The sequence below is a fragment of the Emys orbicularis genome, chromosome 8 (assembly GCF_028017835.1).
Source record: "Emys orbicularis isolate rEmyOrb1 chromosome 8, rEmyOrb1.hap1, whole genome shotgun sequence".
Classification (NCBI taxonomy): Eukaryota; Metazoa; Chordata; order Testudines; family Emydidae; genus Emys; species Emys orbicularis.
This window is the reverse complement of record NC_088690.1, coordinates 3776265-3798020: the sequence shown is the minus strand read 5'-3', so window position 1 is coordinate 3798020 and position 21756 is coordinate 3776265. Positions and strand designations below refer to the sequence as shown.

The following is a 21756-nucleotide window of genomic DNA, read 5'->3' as shown; positions in this document are numbered from 1 at the left end:
ATGTATAACTTTCAGTGTAGCCAAGTGCTATTGGGTTAAATGTGACAGCTCTTGCTCTACATTTGCAACGGGATTGTTTTGGATTCTGTTCAGTGCACTTAATTTACTACTTGGTATGGTTAATTAAAGTACCTCAGACTTACTTGACAGTTAGTTAAACCCTGGATGATTTAATTGAGAATGTGATCATTAGTGTAATTGGCCAAAATGACACTAGGCCTGTTTGGAATGCTTCTTACTTGAAATTTTCCTCTTTCTAATGCTGCATGTACAAACCTAGTGAGAAAATGAGACTAATACAATTCCTACCCTAGTAATTTCCATGGATATTTTTTACACTGAGTAACTGTCTGGAAATTAGACTAGCTTTAGGTGGCCTAGATGAAGGAATGGGTTACTTGAGAATCCAGATGGTAAAACCTTTCGGGTTTTAATTTTTCAATGTGGGACTTATATAGATCTTCTCAAAGTTTTCACCATGTGATTTCAGTAATAAAGGATGGTGCATGTGTAGTTCTTTTTTTGAAAGAACAAACTAATAGGGAAAGCATATTGAGAGACTGATTTTTTTCTTTTTTCTTTTTTTACCTCCAGTTGGATTTTCTTCACAGAATTCTCAGGTGGTGGTGTTTTTTCTTTATTTTTTATTTATTATTTTTTTTTAATGGTACCCAGTTGCTTATGAGGTTTTTCTTATTTCTCTCCTGCTTGATCTAACATCACCTTTGTTGTGCTTGGTGATTGCTAGCATAGGGGACAACAATAGTCTCTTGTATCTTATTTTTATATACAGTTTCACCTAAGAACTTAACAAACTGTGTCCCCAAGTGTGCGAAGAACTCCAGTGGCTGGACCCCTGTGCCCAAGTGGTGCCTGACTGAAGTCTGAGGAGCTCTGTGGGTATGCAATTAGACGCCCATGTGAGTTGACTTGGGCTAAGGGACTGTTTAATTGTTGTAAGCATTTGGGCTTGGGCTGCAGCTCAGGCTCTAGGACCATGCGAGGGCCCGAGAGCTTGGGCTCAATGTCTACATCACAATTGCCCCTTAGCTCAAGCCCTATGAGACCATGTTAACTGGAATGGGCCAGACACAGGTGTCTAATTGCAGTGTAGACCTAACTTGTGCAAATTCAGGGGCTTACTTCATGTGAAATCCAGTGCAGAAGTGAGGCTTTGATTGTAAGCCCTTTGGGGTAGGAACTGTGACAATCCTCTGTTGAGACAGCACCTAGCACATTATGGGTGCTACTGCAGCATAAATAAGTCATATCCCAACTTTGTGCCTTCCACTAGTGCTATTTTATCTAGTCCTTCTCCAAAGATGGGCTCTGTCTAAACAGGAAATATAAATGAGTTGCTGCTGCGTTTCCTCTTTGCACCTTGTTCACTATTCTTGAGCACCTTCCTCTTCATCTCCTTTCAGGGCTTTGGAGCGGAGTCCGGAGCTGGAGCGCGGAGCAGCTCCGGAGCAGTGGAGCTGCAGATTTTTGCCTGGAGCCGGAGCAGAGCCAGAGCACAGCTCCAATGCCTTGTCTCCTTTCCTAGTGCCTCTCTAAATAATCAACCAAATGTTAAGTTCAGATCTCAGTTGAAGCACTAAGAATTATTATTATTAATTTTTAACCTACCTCAGAAATTGTCGGAGCATCAGCCTTATGGCTCAGCAGGGGATGCTTTTCAGAGGCATTGGTGCTGTTCTCTTCTCAGTTGCAGTAATGCCAGGCGTCATGCCTGTGCTGCTGCTTCTGTAGCACTTTCAGACTATAGCTCTCAGAGCAAGAATATGAGGTTAGAAATTGAACCTTGATCTCGTGCATATCAGTGGGCCACAACAGCATAATATTCAACGAGCACAGAACCCAAGTGTGGTCAGCTTGTATATGTTGTGGGAATTTGCATGGTAAATTCAGCTTAGGAAAGTGTTCATAGAGTTTTATAGGAACACCACCATATCCTGCATTGTGAAGATCAAGCAATCCCTAGCCAATGTTATTAATACTTTCTCCCTGATTTTCAAGGATTTAGTCAAATAAGTGGTAGGATACTTGAACAATGCAACATATTTTTTTATTCTGTAACTGCTTCTTTCCTTTTTCTTGAGAGTATAATCTGAATGTTATTTGGCATTGCAAAGTAAAGTTCACTATTGAACAGAAAAGGGGTTACCATCTGTTTTCTTGGCATTTTGGCACTGAAGTAACATCTTCTATGAAATAAGACATGCATTGCATACAAAACATGCTAATAAACAATATTGTTGTGTGTCCAAGGGACAGCTGGTGAGCCTCCGTTTTTTTTAAATGCCCTTTAAAACTCAATAGACTATTTTTAAATTGGCATTTATAACTGTTTCAGGTTTAGAGTTCCTACATCTGTGTAAATAGAAGTATATGATTTAATTGGGGATTGGTCCTGCTTTGAGCAGGGGGTTGGACTAGATGACCTCTTGAGGTCCCTTCCCAACCCTGAGATTCTATGATAACTGCCTCATCTGTTCCTTGTCTCATTAGTGACTTCACTTGTCCACTTTTCAATATATATCACTGTTTTTTCTGCTTCAAGCTCCCCTCTTTTTTCCTTCTCTTTACCCTTAAAAATCTGTTCACTTTGTGATGAACTCAGATTCTCCAAGGACACATTGAATTGCTGTAAATGAGCAGTTAAATATGAAAAGATGAACAACCTAGTGAGCCTAAAGGTTTAAACAAAAAAGTAGGCCACCTGTCAAGTTTGCCAGCGCAAGTTTGGTTTAATAGGCTCCAGAGTCATCCTGATTACTTCATTGTCCTCTTTTTAAAAAAACAAACAAACAAACAAAAAAACCCATTCCCTTACCGGTGTTTTTTCCTTTTCTACTTGGCAAACATAGTTTATGTTCTGTGTTTTGAATTGAACGGAAATTAATGTAGCTTTAAATAAAGAAAAAAGAACCCCAAAACCACTCTGGAACTTTACCTTGAGTGGTAACATCATTGATGTTATAATAGACTTGGAACTAAATCTTCGACTGTCATTGCTCCATTGACTTCAATGGAACTGTGGGCAGGTCTACACTACAGCAGGGATTGAAGCTTTGAGATCGATCCACTGGCAGTCGATTTAGCAGGTCTAGTAAAGACCTGCCAAATTGACTGCAGATCGCTCTCCAGTCGACCCCTGTACTCTACCCCCCGATGAGAAGAGTAAGGTAAGTCGACAGGAGATTTTCTCCTGTCGACCCCCGCGGTGTAGACCCTGTGGTAACTTGACCTAAGGTATGTCGACTCCAGCTATGTTCACGTAGCTGGAGTTGCGTAGCGTAGGTCGACTTACTGCAGTTATGTAGACATAGCCTGTGATAATTTACACAGGTTGAGGGATTCAGAGTGGTAGCCGTGTTAGTCTGTATCAGCAAAAAGAACGAGGAGTACTTGTGGCACCTTAGAGACTAACAAATTTACTTGGGCATAAGCTTTCGTGGGCTAAAACCCACTTCATCAGATGCATGGAGTGGAAAATACAGTAGGAAGGGGTGTGTGTGTGTGTATATATGTATGTATGTGTGTGTATGTATGTGTGTATATGTATATGTATAAATAAAATCAGCAGGAGGAAAAAATCACTTTTGTGGTGGTAATCAGGGTGGCCCATTTATAAATTTATAAACTAAGTTTTTAAATTGTGTAATTTACATGGATGGGTCATTACACAAACTAAAAACTATTTCCCTATGCTAATTCCCCCCCCTCCCACTGTTACTCTCACCTTCTTGTCAACTGTTTGAAATGGGCCACCCTGATTACCACCACAAAAAGTGATTTTTCCTTCTGCTGATAATAGCCCACTTTAATTGATTTGTCTTGTTAGAGTTGGTAAGGCAACCCCCATCTTTTCATGTTCTCTTTGTGTGTATATATATCTTCCTACTGTATTTTCTACCCCATGCATCTGATGAATTGGGTTTTAGCCCATGAAAGCTTATGCCCAAATAAATTTGTTAGTCTCTAAGGTGCCACAAGTACTCCTCATTCTTTTTAGAGATGAAGGGAGTTGGCTCTGAAGTTGTAGTGTATGGAAACCTGAATAAAGGATGTAGGTGCTGCTGCTACTGACACCTAATGAAGATCGTCCTATATCTGATTTTGATGTGCTGCTTTTTGGACCAGGGATCCTCAGTCAAGTCTTAGTGCAGAGTGGTTTTCTTGTGATGGCAGCAGAGTTATGGGAAGTGTTCATTAACTGTTACTCTAGTACGGTAAAGCATAAAACATTATTTTTCTCGCCGGGTCCCTAAAACTAGTACAGTAACTCCTCACTTAGTCGTCCCAGTTAATGTTGTTTCGTTGTTACGTTGCTGATCAATTGGAGAACATGCTCGTTTAAAGCTGCACAATGCTCCCTTATAATGTTCTTTGGCAGCCCCCTGCTTTGTCCACTACTTGCAGAAAGAGCATCCCATTGGAGCTAGCTGGTGGGGGTTTGGAACCAGTGTGGACCAGCAGGCCCCCTATCAGCTCCCTGCTCCCCTAAGTTCCCTGTGCGGCAGCTACTCAGCAGGCTATCAATTGCCGGCAGTTCAGCTGTCCCTCCGCCCACTGCCATGTGCTGCTCCTGCCCTCTGCCTTGGAGCTACTCCCAGGAGCCTCCTGCTTGCTGTGCGGGGGGAAAAAGGGGGAGCTAATGCCAGGGTGTCCCCCTGCTTCTGCACCCTGCTTACCCTATCTCCATAGAGCGGAGGGGTGGGGGAGGAGACACAACAGGGCTCAGGAGGGAAGGAGCTTGCTGGTACCTGCTGCTGTCTCAACTTCCTGATCTACTTAAAAAGGCAATGTACTTAGAGTGCGGTCAGCATACTTAAAGGGGCAATGCACATCTCTCTGTCGCTCTCTCCCACACACAGAGTGTGTGTCTCTGTCTCCTATGCTGTTTCCCCTCCCTCCATTTGTGCTGCCTTGTAGAGTGTGAGGCTACATTAACAACGTGTTAACCCTTGAGGGCTCAGCTGAGTGCTAGTTCATCATTTAGCGCTAAGGCATTCCCCGGGAAATATCCCATCCTCTTCCAATCATCATTGCTGTGTATTTCCCTGGAATCTAACCCCCCCATTTACATTAATTTTTATGGGGAAATTGAATTTGCTTAACATCGTTTCACTTAAAATCGCATTTTTCAGGAACATAACTACAATGTTAAGCGTGGAGTTACTGTAGTATTAAAAAATCTTAGTGAAATAGAGAATGTATTTTATTTGACTAATTAAAAAAACCTTGTGTAGGAATAGAAGGATTTTTCTTACCGTGTTTGGGCCCAATACTTTAAGTATGTGTCTCTTTAATCTTATAGCCAGAAATATAAGGTATTTCTGGAATCTAAAGATAGAAAAGGCCATTTAAGGTGTCCCAGTCCATCTGTATGTTGTTCCCTTTTGTACGCTTACTAGGATTCTGATTATTTTTCCTAATGAGAGTTAAATTTGTCAGGCTAAAGAGGTGTGAATGAAGAGTTGGACTCTTTTTGGATATGTCCCTAATAGTAGTATCTAATGAAGTTTATGTAATTTTCTTTTTGTTTTTTAGCATCCCACCAAAGCAGAAGAAAAACTACTCAAGCACCTAAGATGTGAGAAATCCCTCCTTTTTCAAAAGGAACCATTTATTTTCCAAAATGGATCGAAGTAAACGGAATTCAATAGCAGGATTTCCACCACGCTTGGAGCGCATTGAAGACTTTGATGGGGGTGGCGGAGGTGACGGGACTGTGTCCCAGGTGGGGAGAGTTTGGACCTCTTCGTACAGAGCCCTGATAAGTGCCTTTTCCAGACTTACACGTCTTGATGACTTCACCTGTGAGAAAATAGGCTCTGGTTTCTTCTCTGAGGTGTTCAAGGTGGGTGGCTAACCTTAGTGATTCTCCTCTTTCAAGTCAATGATGCAGCATTTTGTACAGAGGCTGTGTTCGAGTTTCTGAATGAGGGCCTCTCCTGGTCTGCTAGTCATCTGGAGTTCTTGTATGTGCTTTGCCTAGGGTGAGTGAGTGGTGGGGATCTTGGCAAGTAGCATAAAAATTTCACCCAACCACTTACAATATGGTGTGTCATTTATTTTAGGAAAGTTGCAGAGGAGGATGGGGGAAACGGTGGAAAATTTTTGGATTGGCTTTTTGTTTCTTATCTGTTTTATTAAGTGCATGCACACATTAAATATGTATCTTTTATATGCTGGGAAAACTGTGGTCTGGATGTTTTCCATTTGGCTTTGTAATTGGGCCAGCAGAACTGCACTTGTTTCTTTAGTACAGGTTGCTGATCTTCTTTGCTTCCTAACAGGAGAAGGAGATGTGTTGTGATGTTGGCACATAATTGTGGAATCTGAAACAACATGCTGTAGTTTATTGCACAGTGCCTCTGTACCCTCCTCCTCTTTTTTCTGTTTCTGTCTCTTCTCTTCATTCCCTCCTGCTTTCTTTTCTTTTCTGATTCAGTTTTTCAATAAAAAGAATCTCTTATTCTTTGAGCAGTCTGGGGTTGTGGCAGTCACCTGCTTCTTCTCAGTGTTTGGAAAGTCAGTAAACACTGTAAAGCCAAGATGAGATTGCACAATCTCAAGTTTATTGTGTCAGCAGTGTTCTGCAGTTCTGGCTCTTCTAGTAAGGTTTATAGCCATTTTGATTTTTGCTAGGTATTAGGCCAGGCAAAATATTTTTAAAGCTCTTAACTTTGCTATAGAGGAATTGATAAATGCATTGACTTTTAAACTTTAAGGTGTTGCAGAGATTATTGGCTTCTTTCCCTGATTTTATGGCTTTGAATAAAGTCATACTCCAAATTGTATTTACATCTCTGTGACATGAGCTATAGCATTTCCAGATGTTACACTAGTGACATAACATTTTTGATAGTCTTTTGTACTGTGTATTTTAAAATTGTAAAAGCTCCTAATTCTGTGGTTAAGTGCTTAAATTACCAATCAAAATAAAGGTTACGTTACATAAATTATGATTTTAAATTTTGTTTACACCTCTTCGCACAGAAATGTTCAACACTCCATACGTAGCTATCTGCTTTTGGTGCTAAGGAACAGCCTATCAGTAACTAGAGAAAGTGAATTTATGTTCTAATGGTACACAGGATGATGCTGTTTGTTGTTTTCATTTCTAGGAGCTACTGTAACCTCAGCAGGCCCTGTACGTGCTGTGCAAACAGGCTTTTTAGATTAAATTGCTCGTTCTTAATCTACCACCTAATACTGATGGATTTTATGAGAAAATCCATGAGGAGGAGAAGGCAAATGTTCCAGGCAGAAGAGGCAGCATGGAAGAATGTCAGGGAACAAAAGTTGGTGAGGGATTCAGTGGGAGCAGTTAGGAGCAAGGTGTGGGCAGAGGAAAGATATATTACCAGCATATGTGCTAGTTGATCTACTGCTTTAGTTTTCTAGATGAGATGGTCTTATCATGACAGGCCACAGGGAAGATCTTTGCTTCTATATACGGTTTAGTGTAGGCAAATAATGGCTCCTACTGAGCTTGGTTTTGAAAAATCAATCTACTTGACATTCTCTAGTCCTTTGACAAAGGTATTTAACTTGTAACTCCACTGCAGAGCCCGTCTCTTGAATGAGCATGTTACACGAGGCATGCATTTGACCTATGGTGGTGATGTGGATTTAAAATGTAATATCTCTGGGATCTGTTCCTCCAAAAGTGACGGCAGATCATCTGCAGGGAGAAAAGATGCCCAAATGGTGGAGTCTGGTTCAATTCCCTCCCTCCCCCGCCCCCCAATCTGTAGGACAAGACTTTGTTTCAATTACTGTGGAGCAAAAGGGATGAGAAACGTTTTAAGATGATATTTTGTGATGCAGTTTTAGTGCTCATTTGGATGGTAAGTTTGTGCTCTGCTATGATGTCAGTAGGGCCACCTATGTGATTAACCCAAGTTCACTGATGCTCTGATTTCATATTAAGTTTCTTGATGTATGTCCAGTATAGAGACAATTTCATGGTTCAAAGGATTACAAGTTCATCTTGGTCTGCAGTCTCTAAGATGGAAAATCAAAGTCAAGAAAAATCCAAGATAATTCTAGACATTTTTTTTCTGCGGCTTTGTGAGTGGGTAGAAAATCCAACTTTTTAGCTTAATGAAATTATATGAAATAAGAGCTTTGGTGACACCATTTTGAAGTATACATCAAACATTGGATTAAGAACATAAGAATGGCCATACTGGGTCAGACCAAAGGTCCATCTAGCCCAGTATCCTGTCTTCCGACAGTGGCCAATGCCAGGTGCCCCAGAGGGAATGAACAGAACAGGTAATCATCAAGTGGTCCATTCCCTGTCGCCCATTCCCAGTTTCTGGCAAACAGAGGCTCGGGTCACCATCCCTGCTCATCCTGGCTAATAGACATCGATGGACCTATCCTCCATGAATTTATCTAGTTCTTTTTTGAACCCTGTTATAGTCTTGGCCTTCAGAACATCCTCTGGCAAGGAGTTCCACAGGTTGACTGTGCGTTGTGTGAAAAAATACTTCCTTTTGCTTGTTTTAAGTAGGCTTTGTACCTGTAACACAACCAAGGATACTTTGAAAGGCTAACTGGTTTCAACATGATCAGTTCATTTTATTTGTCTAATTTCTGTGATTAGCTGTAAAAACTCTTTTTTCCCCCCAAGTACAATCCTTCACAATGGATGCAATTGCTTGCTGTTAAATTGGGGGTTGTAATAAATACTAGTTTAAAATAAAGTACCTTTATGTATAACACCTATTAATGCAAAATCATGAGAAAAACATAGCTAATAGCAAGTACAACACGTTGTTTTGGTTTTCTATTGATGGTTGTGTGCCAAGGCAACTCTTAAAATGCACTATTGAATTCTTGTTTTACACATTTCCTATAATAATTGCAGATAAAATTTCTAGTGGAACTTTAAGGGCTTTTAATGTAGCAACAGTGACAAGTGCATCTGAAGAAGTGGGTTTTTTACCCACGAAAGCTTATGCCCAAATAAATGTTAGTCTTTAAGGTGCCACTGGACTCCTCGTTGTTTTTGTGGATACAAACTAACATGGCTACCCCTCTGATACTCAGTGACAAGTTACTTAAATCCAAATGGATGTGTTTTGGGGTTTACGCGGCATGGAGTATTAATCTGGCATATTATTAGCCAGCAGTGTAGCAATTCTAGCATCCTTAACGTTATATAATACGGAATTGGAGCTTAATATTCTTCTGAGCTGTCACACTGCAATAGCTGGTATAGTTAGAAGTAGTTGGCTAATAATTGGCTTCTGGCTTAGACTCCACAGGCCCGTGCAGAACATGAAGGATTGTTCTCAAATTGGGCTGGGCATGAAAAATCTTTTATTAATAAAACAAAAACTTTCAGTTTCCAGCTAGGAGGCAAGTGTACTGCAAGACCTTCAGGTACTGATAGTGCTATAATTTAATGTGGGGGAGATGTGCGTCAGACACTGAAACTAAATACCATACTATGAAACACACACTGTTCATTATATAATACAGTAAGACTGAAGTGAACGATTAATTTGTCTTTTGTTCAGAACTCCTGCGAAAAGCATTTCGTGCTATTAGCTTTATACAAGGCCTTATGTACTCTGCAGCAAGCTGTAATTAAACTCTGTGGTAAGGCTCCTGAATTCTGTGACAGACTGGAAATTCTTCAGCCGCCTTGGGTGGATTTTAAAAACAGGTTTTTTTTCCTGACCAAAATATGCGTAATACAATCAGCCCAGAATTCCCTGTGGCATTTATTTTAATATTGATTCTATTTAATTCACTCTGCCCATGAATTTTCAGTTTCCAATGTGCTGAAGATTTTTGTATTGACAGCATAACGAACTGGCTTGTGGAACCTGTTACTAGGGATTCTGGAAGTTTTGGCAGCTATGAAGGGACAATAGAGGGTTTTGGAAGCCAGGAAGGAATGAGAAGGAGATTGGGATTGTGGGATAAGCACACTAGCTGGGTTTCCTTACTAAAATGATCTTCAGTGAAATAATTAATGTTGACAGTTAAACACCTTACAAAAGTCTGCATTACATCTATGCAGTTACTTTTATCAGTCAAACTTGTAATCTCTTCAAAGAATGTGATCAGGTTTGTTTGACAAAGACCTATTTTCCATAAAACCAGATTGACTGGCATTAAAGACTTAAAGGATAGGAATGTAATTATCAGTTGAATCCCATATATTTAGCTTAAAATGTTGCTCTTGAGCAATCTGCTGAAGGTTTCAGTATATTCCATGTCATACTGGCATTTGATACCCTTCTAGATTAATTTAAAAGATATAATCTTCAGACTTATTACAGTATTTCCTGAGGCCTTGTGTAAGTGCAGTGAGAGGAAGGTAAGTAATGGTGTAAAGCAGACTTGTATTGTACATTTAGAGTACAAAGTAAGGGCCTGGTCCTTCAGCTGTTTTTTTGTTTTGTTTTTTTGTGTTAGACACCTTAAAATTACAAGGAATTTTTTAAAATAGAATTTCTTTATATAGAAATCTACAATTCATATACTTGGCAGTTAAATTTCTCCTTTTTGACAACTTCGTTTATAAATGTTCAATCTCTTGAGGCATAATCACTTTCCTGGGAATGAATGAAAAGCTGGGGAAGGAAATAGAATGAAACTATTCAATAATGTAATGGCATTTTTAGCAAAAATTACATTTTTGGAGGTTTGCCTAAATGTGGCTGTGATGATCTCTCAAGACTGAGGAAGACACTGATCTCAAACCATTAAAGCACAAGTTTCAGTGCTGTTAATGGGGGAGGGGACCTAATTATTAAGAGTTTATTTTGGGTGGAGTGTGGGAAGGAAAGATTATTTCCATTGCACTCAAATAATGACAGTACCAGCATTCCTACATTTAAACATTTTAGCACACACTAATTCAAGTGTGGTGGGCCACTTTCCTTTGATCCTATGCTGATTGAAGCTAAAATTCACTGTGCTGATTCAGTTCCTTTTAAAATCTAAGGCTACGTCTACACTAGAAACTTCAAAGCACTTCTGCGGCAGCGCTTTGAAGTGTGTGTGGTCACGCCGAGTGCTGGGAGAGAGCTCTCCCAATGCTCCTGGTAATCCACCTCCACGAGGTGAATAGCTCTGAGCGCTGGGAGCACGGCTTCCAGCACTCAGAGCCTGTCCACACTAGTGCTTTAAAGCGCTCAAACTTGCTGCACTCAGGGGGGTGATTTTTCATACCCCTGAGCCAGCAAGTTAGAGCGCTATAAAATGTAGGTGTAGACAAGCCCTAAATGTCACTTTAAAAAAAAAAAAAAAAAAAAAAAAAAGCATTTACAAGGACTTCCTTTAGGTCTAAGTTAATACATACTAGATAGCCACACTGCACTATGTGTATGTGACTTCCTTATAATTCATACGGAAAGTTTGTCAATCTTTGATAGCTCTCTTATACATAGAACTAAAAGGAAAGTACATTTTGTAATAAATTATTTTGTTCATGCTTTATTTTTGTATATATGTATAGGCACATTCTTGCACCTCTTGCTGAATCCATGAATAACAGTGTTGTATATTCTTTGAGTAAAAGCAAAGGACTAATCAGTTTCACTTTCTAATTCCATGATCTCATGAGTTTGTAATGTTCTTTTATTTTGAAAGTAAAGTGGCCATATGATCTGGTGGCTGAATACTCTCAGATGCCATGGTTATTGGTGCGGCCAAACGTGGGACTTTTAGCATCAAAAATGAGAGGCCTCTAGTGCCTGAGCTTAAAAGACTTTCCAATATTCAGTGTGTGACTCTCCCCAGCAGGCTGCCAGCTCAAGCCAAGGCAGCACTCACATGCTAATAGAAACAAAAGAAATGTTAAAAGGTCATAGTGTGTTCAAGCCAATTCACTTGTTAGAATAGAACAAATGAGAATGTTATCACAGATTTCAGAGTAGCAGCCAGGTTAGTCTGTATCCGCAAAAAGAACAGGAGTACTTGTGGCACCTGACTAACAAATTTATTTGAGCATAAGCTTTCATGGGCTACAGCCCACTTCTTCGGATGCATCACATTACATATATGAGGCATATGCCCGATAATTACATTTGCCCCAAATGCTTGAAAACTAGTGAAATGCTAATGTTATTATTTTCACTCATCTGAAACTTGTTGATTTACTTTGCACTTAGTTAGCTCTAAATCAAAAGCGTGTATTACATATTAAATAAATAAACTGCACCTACATGCAGTATTACATATTAAATAAATTCTTTTCCTAATGCTAACACCTTATAGTAGCTCCATCTAGGTGGTATTTTCCTAGTTTGTTTATGAGAAGGTCATGCGAGACAGTATCAAAAGCCTTACTAAAGTCAAGATATACCACATCTACAGCTTCCCCCCCATCCACAAGTGTTACCCACAAACCTAATAGCTTTCTTTGACCGGGTAACCCTCAGAGACTTATGGGTACTGGCAGACATTACGTCTCTGTTATCAATTGAACTTACAAACTCTAACCCAGCTGTTACATATTTTACCTGCTTTAACCTCTCAATACATCTCATTTCTTTTCTTAGCTAATAAATCTTTAGTTTATTTTACTAAAGAAATTGGATGTCAGCATTGTTTTTGGTGTGAGATCTGGAGCATCCATTGACCTGGAGTGAGTGACTGACCCTTTGGGGTTGGAAGAACCTAATGTGTAGTGAATTTTGGTTCTAGTAACATTTCATCATAAAGTTCATTTTGTCTGGATGGTAAAGAGGGGCTGGAGAGCTTAAGGGGACTGTCCGTGGCTCCTTGGTAAGACTAACATAGTAGTCCAGGAGTGCACATTTGCTACGGGCTTGGTGAAATCTAATTATGGGCTATACCACCAGTTTGGGGGTGTCTGCCTTGTTTTTTTGAGAGTCTGACCTGAGATTGGCACTCTTAACTGTAAGCCATACTAGACACCGTGACCCAGAATCTTAATGGAAGTGAGAATTCGCTTTAGATCAGGTGGTAAACTCCTGTATTTTTGGTGCTGGAGGTTCTGGGTTTAATAGATGTTCATGCTCCTGGTGTCTGTATTTACACCATCTTTCTTTGTTATAAATGCATAGCATAAGTACTAAATATTACTTATCTGTTAGGAGTCTCGCATCTTGCTATAAAGTACATCTGTTTTTAAAACATACTTTTTAATAAAAACCTTTCAACACTCACCTATTAAAAGCCTCAAACCATTAACTGAATTTAATGCTCATTTAAGGTGCTGGATTGACAGTCATGGAGTCCTCTTTTCATAGAACTCATTGCAAACTTCTGTCCATCCTAACCCCTCTTTCCCTCGCCTCTGATGCCCTGCTAACTTAGCCTAACCCTGATTTTGAAGGGCCATGCTATGTATAAGACTGCAGTGGGACCCAGTTTGAGCTGCTTCCAGGGCTAACTACATGTGTTTGGCTCAAACAGCAGGCTGCCTTCAGCCCAAGCTTCTCTTTTCCTGAGATGTTCAGATCAACTGTGCAAGAGGCCAGTGGATGTCCCCAACACATGTCCCCTTCCAAAAGCAGTAATGTGACCTTCATGTTTGCCTGGTGGAAATAAGGGAGGAATCACCAAGTGAGCAGAACTGTGAACAAATATCGGGGGGAAATAGAAATGCAGAGAATAAAAAAAATGTGTGGTGTGGGGAGGGAGGGAGAAACAACCCACCCACCAAAAAGGACAAGGGGGTGGGGAGAAAATGGATGGAAAGGAGAGGCAGCAAGAGCAACATGTGAACTAGGGGTACAGTACAAGAAGACATGGGTGAGAGGATGTCAAGCCTCGATATATTCAAAGAGGAGCCCAACCGGGAAAGAGTTTGGAAACCACAGACATGGGACATTTCAGGGAGCACGCTTCAAACCTGGAATCCTTAATTAACCTTGTGTGTTAGCAGGTAAATAAACAATAAACCATTTGAACCTTCATGTTTTAAATATAAATATAAGCCTGCACATTGTTGACAGTCTCATCAGAAAGGCCAAAGATGGAATTGACATGGAGACCGAACTGCACTCTCATCATTGGAGGTGGTCACATTGGCTGGGTGATAAAGCTTTAATAGCCACTGTCTGTGCGGCACCTGTTCTCTGCATAAATAGGACTTCAGTCTCCAGGTGGTCAAGCCAGCACCTTTAAGTTGCACTGAATTAATTTAAAGCCTTTTAAAAAAAAAAAAAATACTACTAAAAAAGGAGGAAATTCTGGGAGTTCAGAGTAAATGTATCATTTTGTGCTTTTTATAATATATTTTTATTTTTCACATTTTATTTAAACATTAATCTTAAATGTTAGGGCAGGTCCACACTAAGCCCCCAGTTCGAACTAAGATACGCAACTTCAGCTACGTGAATAACATAGCTGAAGTCGAAGTATCTTCGTTCGAACTTAAAGGTACTTACCGCGGGTCCACACGCGGCAGGCAGGCTCCCCCGTCGACTCCGCCTACTCCTCTCGCGGAGCAGGATTACCAGCGTCGACGGCGAGCACTTCCGGGATCGATTTATCGCGTCTAGACAAGACGCGATAAATCGATCCCAGAAGATCGATTGCTTGCCGCCGAACCAGCGGGTAAGTATAGACGTACCCTTAGGATTGCTATGGCATTTGAAGACAAACATGCAAAAGCTAAAGTGTAATGAGACAAATCCATAACTAGTGCAATTGTAACTGATTGGGATTTTAGGATGAATTTGACCCAGAGTATAATACTGAGTTGTACGGTTGTATGTGTTTTAATAACCTCTACCACACTTCCCTCCCCTCCCGTTTTGTCTCCACATTTGAAGCCATGGTTGCATTCTTGAAGGGGGTGATAATATTCACAATCATTAAGTAGGAAGAGTACTTGTGTGTAATTTTCACTTTATAAATGAAGGCAGGAAAAATGCTGGTTTTGAGCATATTCGCTGTTGGGATATGAGGTTTACTGATGCTAACTACTTGTAACCACAGCTTGTTTCATGCTGCTTATGCAAGTTAATATTTTTGGCTTTCTGGACTTACAGCATACTAAGCGGACAATGTTTTTTCTTGTCTTTTTTAGTACATTAGACACCACTGCATTTAGTTTCTCCTAAGAACTAGTCTTTGTATTGGCCACTAGATATAATCGCTCTTTTCAGTGTTGCCTTTGCTATGTTTTTCTTTGTACAGACTTAATGATAAAATATGCTCTCTTTTCCACCTACCATGGTCGTTGTAAATGCAGCAGATGATGCATCTTTCTTATACTTGCCTTGCTTCATATCGCCCTTCCAAAGTAAAATAAAACCTTGTAAGGAGAGCCATTGGGCAGAGAGTGGCTTCCTAACCAATTTCCATCATTTATATCGTCTAAACTCTTATTTGTTTCTCTCTCCTTACAGTTGGTTCTTAGCTGCTGCTGTAACTGTCAAACACAGGTGAGGGAGCTCAGATATTGAGGGAAGATTTTCTTGTAGAAAAGAAGTATTGATTTCAGCCACTCACCTAGGGAGCTGACTCTAATAATTAATCATGAATGGAACTAGTGGCGCAAATGAGCAGTCTTCTACATCAATGGCAGTAAAGGTTTGTTGAAGTCCCCTCCCCCAACAAAAACCTCAGAAATTATTTGATTACGCTTAGAAATAAGACGGCAAAATAAGAGGCAAACCCTGAAAAACCCTTGCCTACACTAATATCTCGGACATTTTTTCTTTCCCCGTTTGCCATTACTGAGCAGAGTCACATTTGTACATTATATTCTACTGCTTCATATGCGTGCACCTAACTTTGCGGAAACTCTAAATCTGCAGGCAATTAACGTAGTCGCATACAAATGCTAAGGAGGCATTTCTGAGATGCTATATGAAGTACCCTGATGTGTTGCTTTCTGGTATATCTATATGTAAAGGGACCCTGCATATTTTCTCTGTTTGGTGACCTGTGCATGCTTTGTCCTATTTGTGGAAGACTTGGCGATTCTGTCAAAATGGTTGAAGGACTAGTCATGCAGATCTACAACAGAACAGATTCTGTTTTGCTTTCATCCAGAGATACAGGTGTAACTTCTCTAGGTTTCTTTTCAAGCAAACTAATAGCACTTCTAATTGTGGGTAAAAATAATATAAAGGCAGAACTGCAGTAGAAGTCAGCTGATAATATCCGCTAAGTCAGCCAAATCACACAGGAAACCTCCAACCCACATCTGCATTTTCTGCTTGTCACTACTTAATCTACAGGTTCTCGCTATCATTTTCTGACATGTCCTTCTGAGCAGCACTATCACTAGGCCTGTACTAGGAAGATGAATTTGTCTGTTGCATTGAGGAATGTCCTTTGAGTTAGCCTGAATTAGTGTAACTGATGGAGTAGGCAGTCTTCAAACACAGCTTAAAATGTAGAGGTGAGGATGCACAATACCCTTGATATTTGTGGGTCCTGCATAAATCCGTTTGACTGGTGTGTAAAGGAGTTTTTTATTTATTTCATATAGATTTATATAAATGTTAAGAGGGCACCTGTTCACATGCTCTTAATACCCTTGACATAGCATATTATTTGTGATGTATGTAAGTACTGGAATACTGTGTACATTTATAGTGTCCACATTTTAAAAATGATGTTGAAAAATTGGAGAGGGAGCAGAAAACAGCCACAAAAATGAATTGAGGGCTGAAGAAAAAGTGCCTTACAATGAGGGACGTAAAGCTCAATCTGTTTAGTTTATCAAAAAAGATTGAGAGGTGACATGATTCACAGTGCATAGGTACCTTCTCATTGAGAAACTACTGAGTATTAACGGGCTCCTCAGTCTGGCAGGGAAAAGGAGCACAGGAACCAATGACTGGAAGCTGAAGTCAAACAAATTCAAATTGGAAATGAGTCACAAATTTTAAGAGGGTGATTAGCCATTGGAACAAACTACAAAGGGAAGTGATTTGTAGTTCACTTCCCTTCACTTCAAATCAACACTTCAAATCAATGCTTTTCTGGAAGACGTACATCAGTCAAACGCAAGTTTTATTGGGCTCAGTATAGGGGTAACTGGGTGAAATTGAATGGTCTGGGATATACAAGAGGTCAGTGGATGATCTAATGATCCTTTCGGGCCTTAAAGTCTATGAATAAGTTAATTGCAGCAGTAGAGTTCAGTATAATAACTACCATCACCACCACCACCACGCCATGCAACTTAATCTCCTCTCCTCCAACAATTCTCCTCCCTTACAATTTCCAATCCACTGCACTCCCATTTTCAGATGCTTGTGAAAAAAAGGGGAGCTTCACAACATGGCCGGAAGGTGATTGGACTATTTCAGATTAAGTTGGGGGAGCGGCGCAAGGTGATCTGGTTCTGGCTGAAAGCAGAATCTGTGCATTTTACCCCTTTCCTGTTTTCTGTGTAATTTGAATTGTAGCCTTGCTCATCTGTCTCACTAGCTATACTGAATTATCCTCCTTGGCTTTGTTTTAAGGGGAAAAATAGGGTACGTTTGCCATCATATTAGCTCAGTTGAGTTAGCTTAACATAAGTGAAAAACCCTGTTAAAATTCAGGCTTTTCAGTTGCCTTACGCTAACCCGATGGAAATATCACGATGGAAAAAAACCCACCCTTTTTGCCCACCAAGACCTACGCACACCCAGTAGCTCACAGAGTATCTTTTATTGTGCATTGTCCCTCACTCACAGAAGTAGTGGAAGGGTTAGGATATAACTACTAACTAGAATTTTTAAAAATGTAGGCGTTAAAGGGAGATGTGTAGAAAGAGTACTACAAAATAACCAAAGTGCTTTTGCATGTTGACATGAAGTGATATTTGAGGAAAGGAACCAGTCTGTCTGCCTGATCTGGATGCCCCTTGAACTGATAATGGTTTTGCATTTCTTTAATGCCTTTCAACATTCAGATAGTTCCATAACCTCTTTGAGATAGGTGAAGGACATAGAGGGATCCCTTGACCCATCACTGAAATGCAGCCACTGTTAACAGTGTGCAGCAACACTATGCAAACACTTAGGGCAGGCAGTGAAATATATTACTGTATCCAGATGAAACTGTAGAGGGAATTCAGAGGAATTTGGCCAGGACACTGAGCGGCAAAACAAATATTAAATATAAAATATGCATATGGGCTCTTTAATGACTGCAGGTAGTGATAACCTCAGTTTTACATCTCATTCAGTAAAATTGTGATCCCTTTAACATCATCCGGGGACAATGATTCATTATGGAGCTTGAGGGAAGAATTCTATCTACTACTGTAAACTGCCAGGACTGTTTCCTGTAGCATCTAGAAGTTCAGTGGAGACCTCCCGTTCAAGGCATTTTTCTCCTTTACACTGACATTCATGAGTCAACAGCTTCAGCTGCTGAATCCTTAGAGTCCTGTTGCTTATAGATTGCAAATGAATAGGAACATGGGTGGTTCTTCAAGTTATTGTCTACATGGATTCCACACATGAGGCTCATGCATGTGAGATTGGATTCTTTTGGCCAGCAATGTCCATTAGGGCTGTGCCTATGGCCTAGATGTCTTTGCACCTCCTCGCCCAAGAGTATGCGGTGCTGAGTGAGTCTGACCTTCTTCCCTCAGTTCCTTCTTGCTGCCCATGGCAGTGAGACAGAATCCTTGCTGTGTCCTCCTGCTGCTTTGCATGCTGTGCTGGTTGACTGGTCTTGTTGCTCATTGGTGACACTGACACCCACCCACCAAATTGCTTATTTTAGTCAGGTTCTGGTTTTTAGGCTAGGAACCCCCAGCCCCTCGCTCCCCTGATACTGAGGCTCTATCAAAATGGCAGAAGCAAAATCTCTGGGATTAAGGACCTGTCCCTGACATGACACTTCAGTGCCACTCAGTGATGGGCACTCTAGGTGCCTATTTTGTTTGGGAGGGATGTTTTCTTACACTATGTACTATATGTATATACCTCTGACAGGTAGGAAGGAGCAGTGCTCCAGAATTGAGCTGCTAAGGCATAGGAGAAACTGTAGGCCAAGTGTAATGGGGTGTGTGTGACCCTAAGAGCATCCCAGGGCCAGGGGCTCACTGACATCCGGTTTCAGCAGGTCTGACCAATTTAGTGAACCCCAACTCTCTGGTTACGATCTGTATCTAAAAGGTGTCATGTAATATGGCATTGGAAAGCTATATAACTCAGGCTTGCTTGTTGCTAACTCTGAATGTCCCGGGCAGGTATAGTAGTAAAGCTTTTTAAGGCACATAAGGGTTACAGAGCAGGCAGTGACACAACCGCTCACTGGTCTGGATTGCACCCCCAGAATGTGACAGGCAGTGGGGGCGGGGGGCAGGGAAGAGAACAGTGGTGGCACAAACTTTTTGTGACTGGTATCCAAAATAAATTCTGTTTGATTATTATGTGGGCCATGAAAGCTTAGAGAGAGGTTACTGAGATGTGTATTTAGTGGTCTACTTGTACCATCATAAGAACAGCCATAATTGGTCAGACCAAAGGTCCATCTAGCCCAGTATCCTGTCTTCTGACAGCGGCCAATGGCAGGTGCCCCAGAGGGAATGAACAGAACAGGGAATCGTCAAGTGATCCATCCCCTGTCGCCCATTCCCAGCTTCTGGCAAACAGAGGCTAGGGACAGTTTGGACATCACTCTAATGTTTCTCTTAAGCAGCCACCACACAGCAGAAACTAGAGAGAATCCAACAACTTTATCTGATCTAGTAAATTCTCTGATTTGTGGTAGTCTTGAAAAAACTTTAAAATATCAACTTGAACATCACATTTCTGTCTAGAAAACTTTGTACCTGCCGCTGTTACAAGTAAGACTTAACATTACTGTGACTGAAAGAAATTAGCAAAAAACATTATTTTTTGAGTTTCTTTCCCCTGTTTAGTCAGTCAGCTTCTTCCTGACTGAAAAGACCTTCCTCAGCATCAAGAAGGGAGCAGAACAGCCATTTCAGTCTTTTAAAAAAAAAAAAAAAAAAAAAAAAAAGTTTAGGACCACACTATTTAAAAAATGTTCAGTGAGAAATTGTTTTTTTAAAAAAGCTTCAATTAATTACATAAATATTAATGTTATTAGCCACATGGAAACTTCTCTAATTGTTTGTTTTGACCTTTTAAAACTTCCTATGCTAAATTGTTGGTGTATTGCAGTTAAATAGGGTACTTACTTACAAGATGATAAAGGTGTTCAGATACTACGGGCTTGTCTACACTGGCACTTTACAGCACTGCAACTTATGAAATAACACCTCCCTGAGCGCTGCAAGTTTAAGCGCTGTAAAGTGCAGTGTAGACAGTGCACCAGCGCTGAGAGCTATTCCCCTCATGGAGGTGGGTTTTTTAGAGCTATGCCACAACTACACAAACCATGTTAAAGCACTGTCATTGTAGCGCTTTAACGTTGCCAGCGAAGACGTGCCCGTTGGCTAACAGGCAAGACAGAATAAACTAGATAGTGACTGCACTTCTTGTTGATTGCAGTGATTATTTTTTTGTTGGTCATTTGTGAAGTGTGTCAGGCCTTTGCTTTCCTTCTGGATGAAAGGGCTATGTTAATGTGAGTCATTATCATTGTGTGGCTTTCCAGTAGAAAAGCAGGTGGCAAGACTACACTGGCACGAAAATATCTCTCTTGTCTTAGACCTCACAACTTTTCAAGCACAATTAAAATGATCTGTGAGCTTTCTGTTCTTGGATGGAGATATAGTGGGCTGGCTGCACTGGGATTTTTTGATTTTTTTGCCAGCTGGCAAAACATCCATGTTTGTGTAAGCCCTTTCACAGCAGGGTACTGAGGGAAAGGTGCAGGGTTCCTGTTGTTCATATAAGTGGACCATGTTGGCATACTTCCAGTATTAATGTGAGTGACCTTATGGAAGAGAGTACATAGCACGGGAGGATCGCTATGATGGACCTTTTATGTGGGAATTTTTAGTTTGTTTCTTATAGTGACAATACAACAGGGAAATAGGATGCCTCTCAGATGATGGATTTTAATGGTTTGTGGCTAGTGCCTATCTGTGTGCTATAGTGGTGGAGCATGTTTGTGCCATTGATGAATATATCAAGTATAGAAAGGAAAAGTTCAAAGAAACTACTATGGATGTACTGTAGTAAATTGAAACGCTCTCCTTTTCCATCCCAAATGCTTAGGATATACTTTGACCTTGACAGTGGATGTGAAGAAGTTGGGAGGCGAGGAGAGAATTCCAAATTGCTTCTATTTAAAACTCTTGTCATCTTCTGTCAGGTCCAGCTTTCTGTCATCAGCAGATGAGTAGTTTTCTCTCTTTTCTGAATTGCTTGATTAGGCCTCCTATTTGTTGGACTCTTGGGGGTGGGTGGGTGTTTGAAGATATGGTAAAGGTTGGTGAGAGGACAGATGGTTCTGATAGAAACTGTTCTTGGTGTGTTTGATCATTTCGAGACAGCTGATTGTGTCGGTGGGCACACATGTGTCAGAAAGATGAATGTTACAGGGACATTGATCAGAGCTCATATAGACTGGCCGTGTCAGTGTGGTAGAAATGTTTCCTCTTTTCAGAATCTGCATGGGGAATTTAAAGATCAACAAATAAACTATTTTTGGGGTACCTCTACCTCATGACTAACAAGTTTTTTATGCAATGGAGAGAGATGATGATGTGCATTTGAGGCCAAATCTTGTGCTGTGACCTATTAGAGAAGGGATAGCTTGTGGTTTTTCTTATCAAAGTACTGGTGCACAAACTGAGCTGTTTTAACTTTTCTTAATCTTAGAAAATTTCTGTAGCTTATGTAAATACTGTAATAATATTATAAACAT

At 40.5% G+C, this 21756-nt stretch overlaps 1 protein-coding gene across 1 annotated transcript in view; it reads left to right on the top strand.

Annotated features, from left to right (window-relative positions):
• The window catches only part of TESK2 (testis associated actin remodelling kinase 2), a 101028-nt gene that overhangs the window by 5599 nt on the left and 73673 nt on the right, over window positions 1-21756 (top strand). Inside the window, exon 2 of the mRNA XM_065409529.1 lies at window positions 5557-5866. Coding sequence (XP_065265601.1) covers window positions 5645-5866 — 222 coding nt within the window. The 5' untranslated portion in view covers window positions 5557-5644. The remainder of the gene's footprint in view (window positions 1-5556; window positions 5867-21756) is intronic.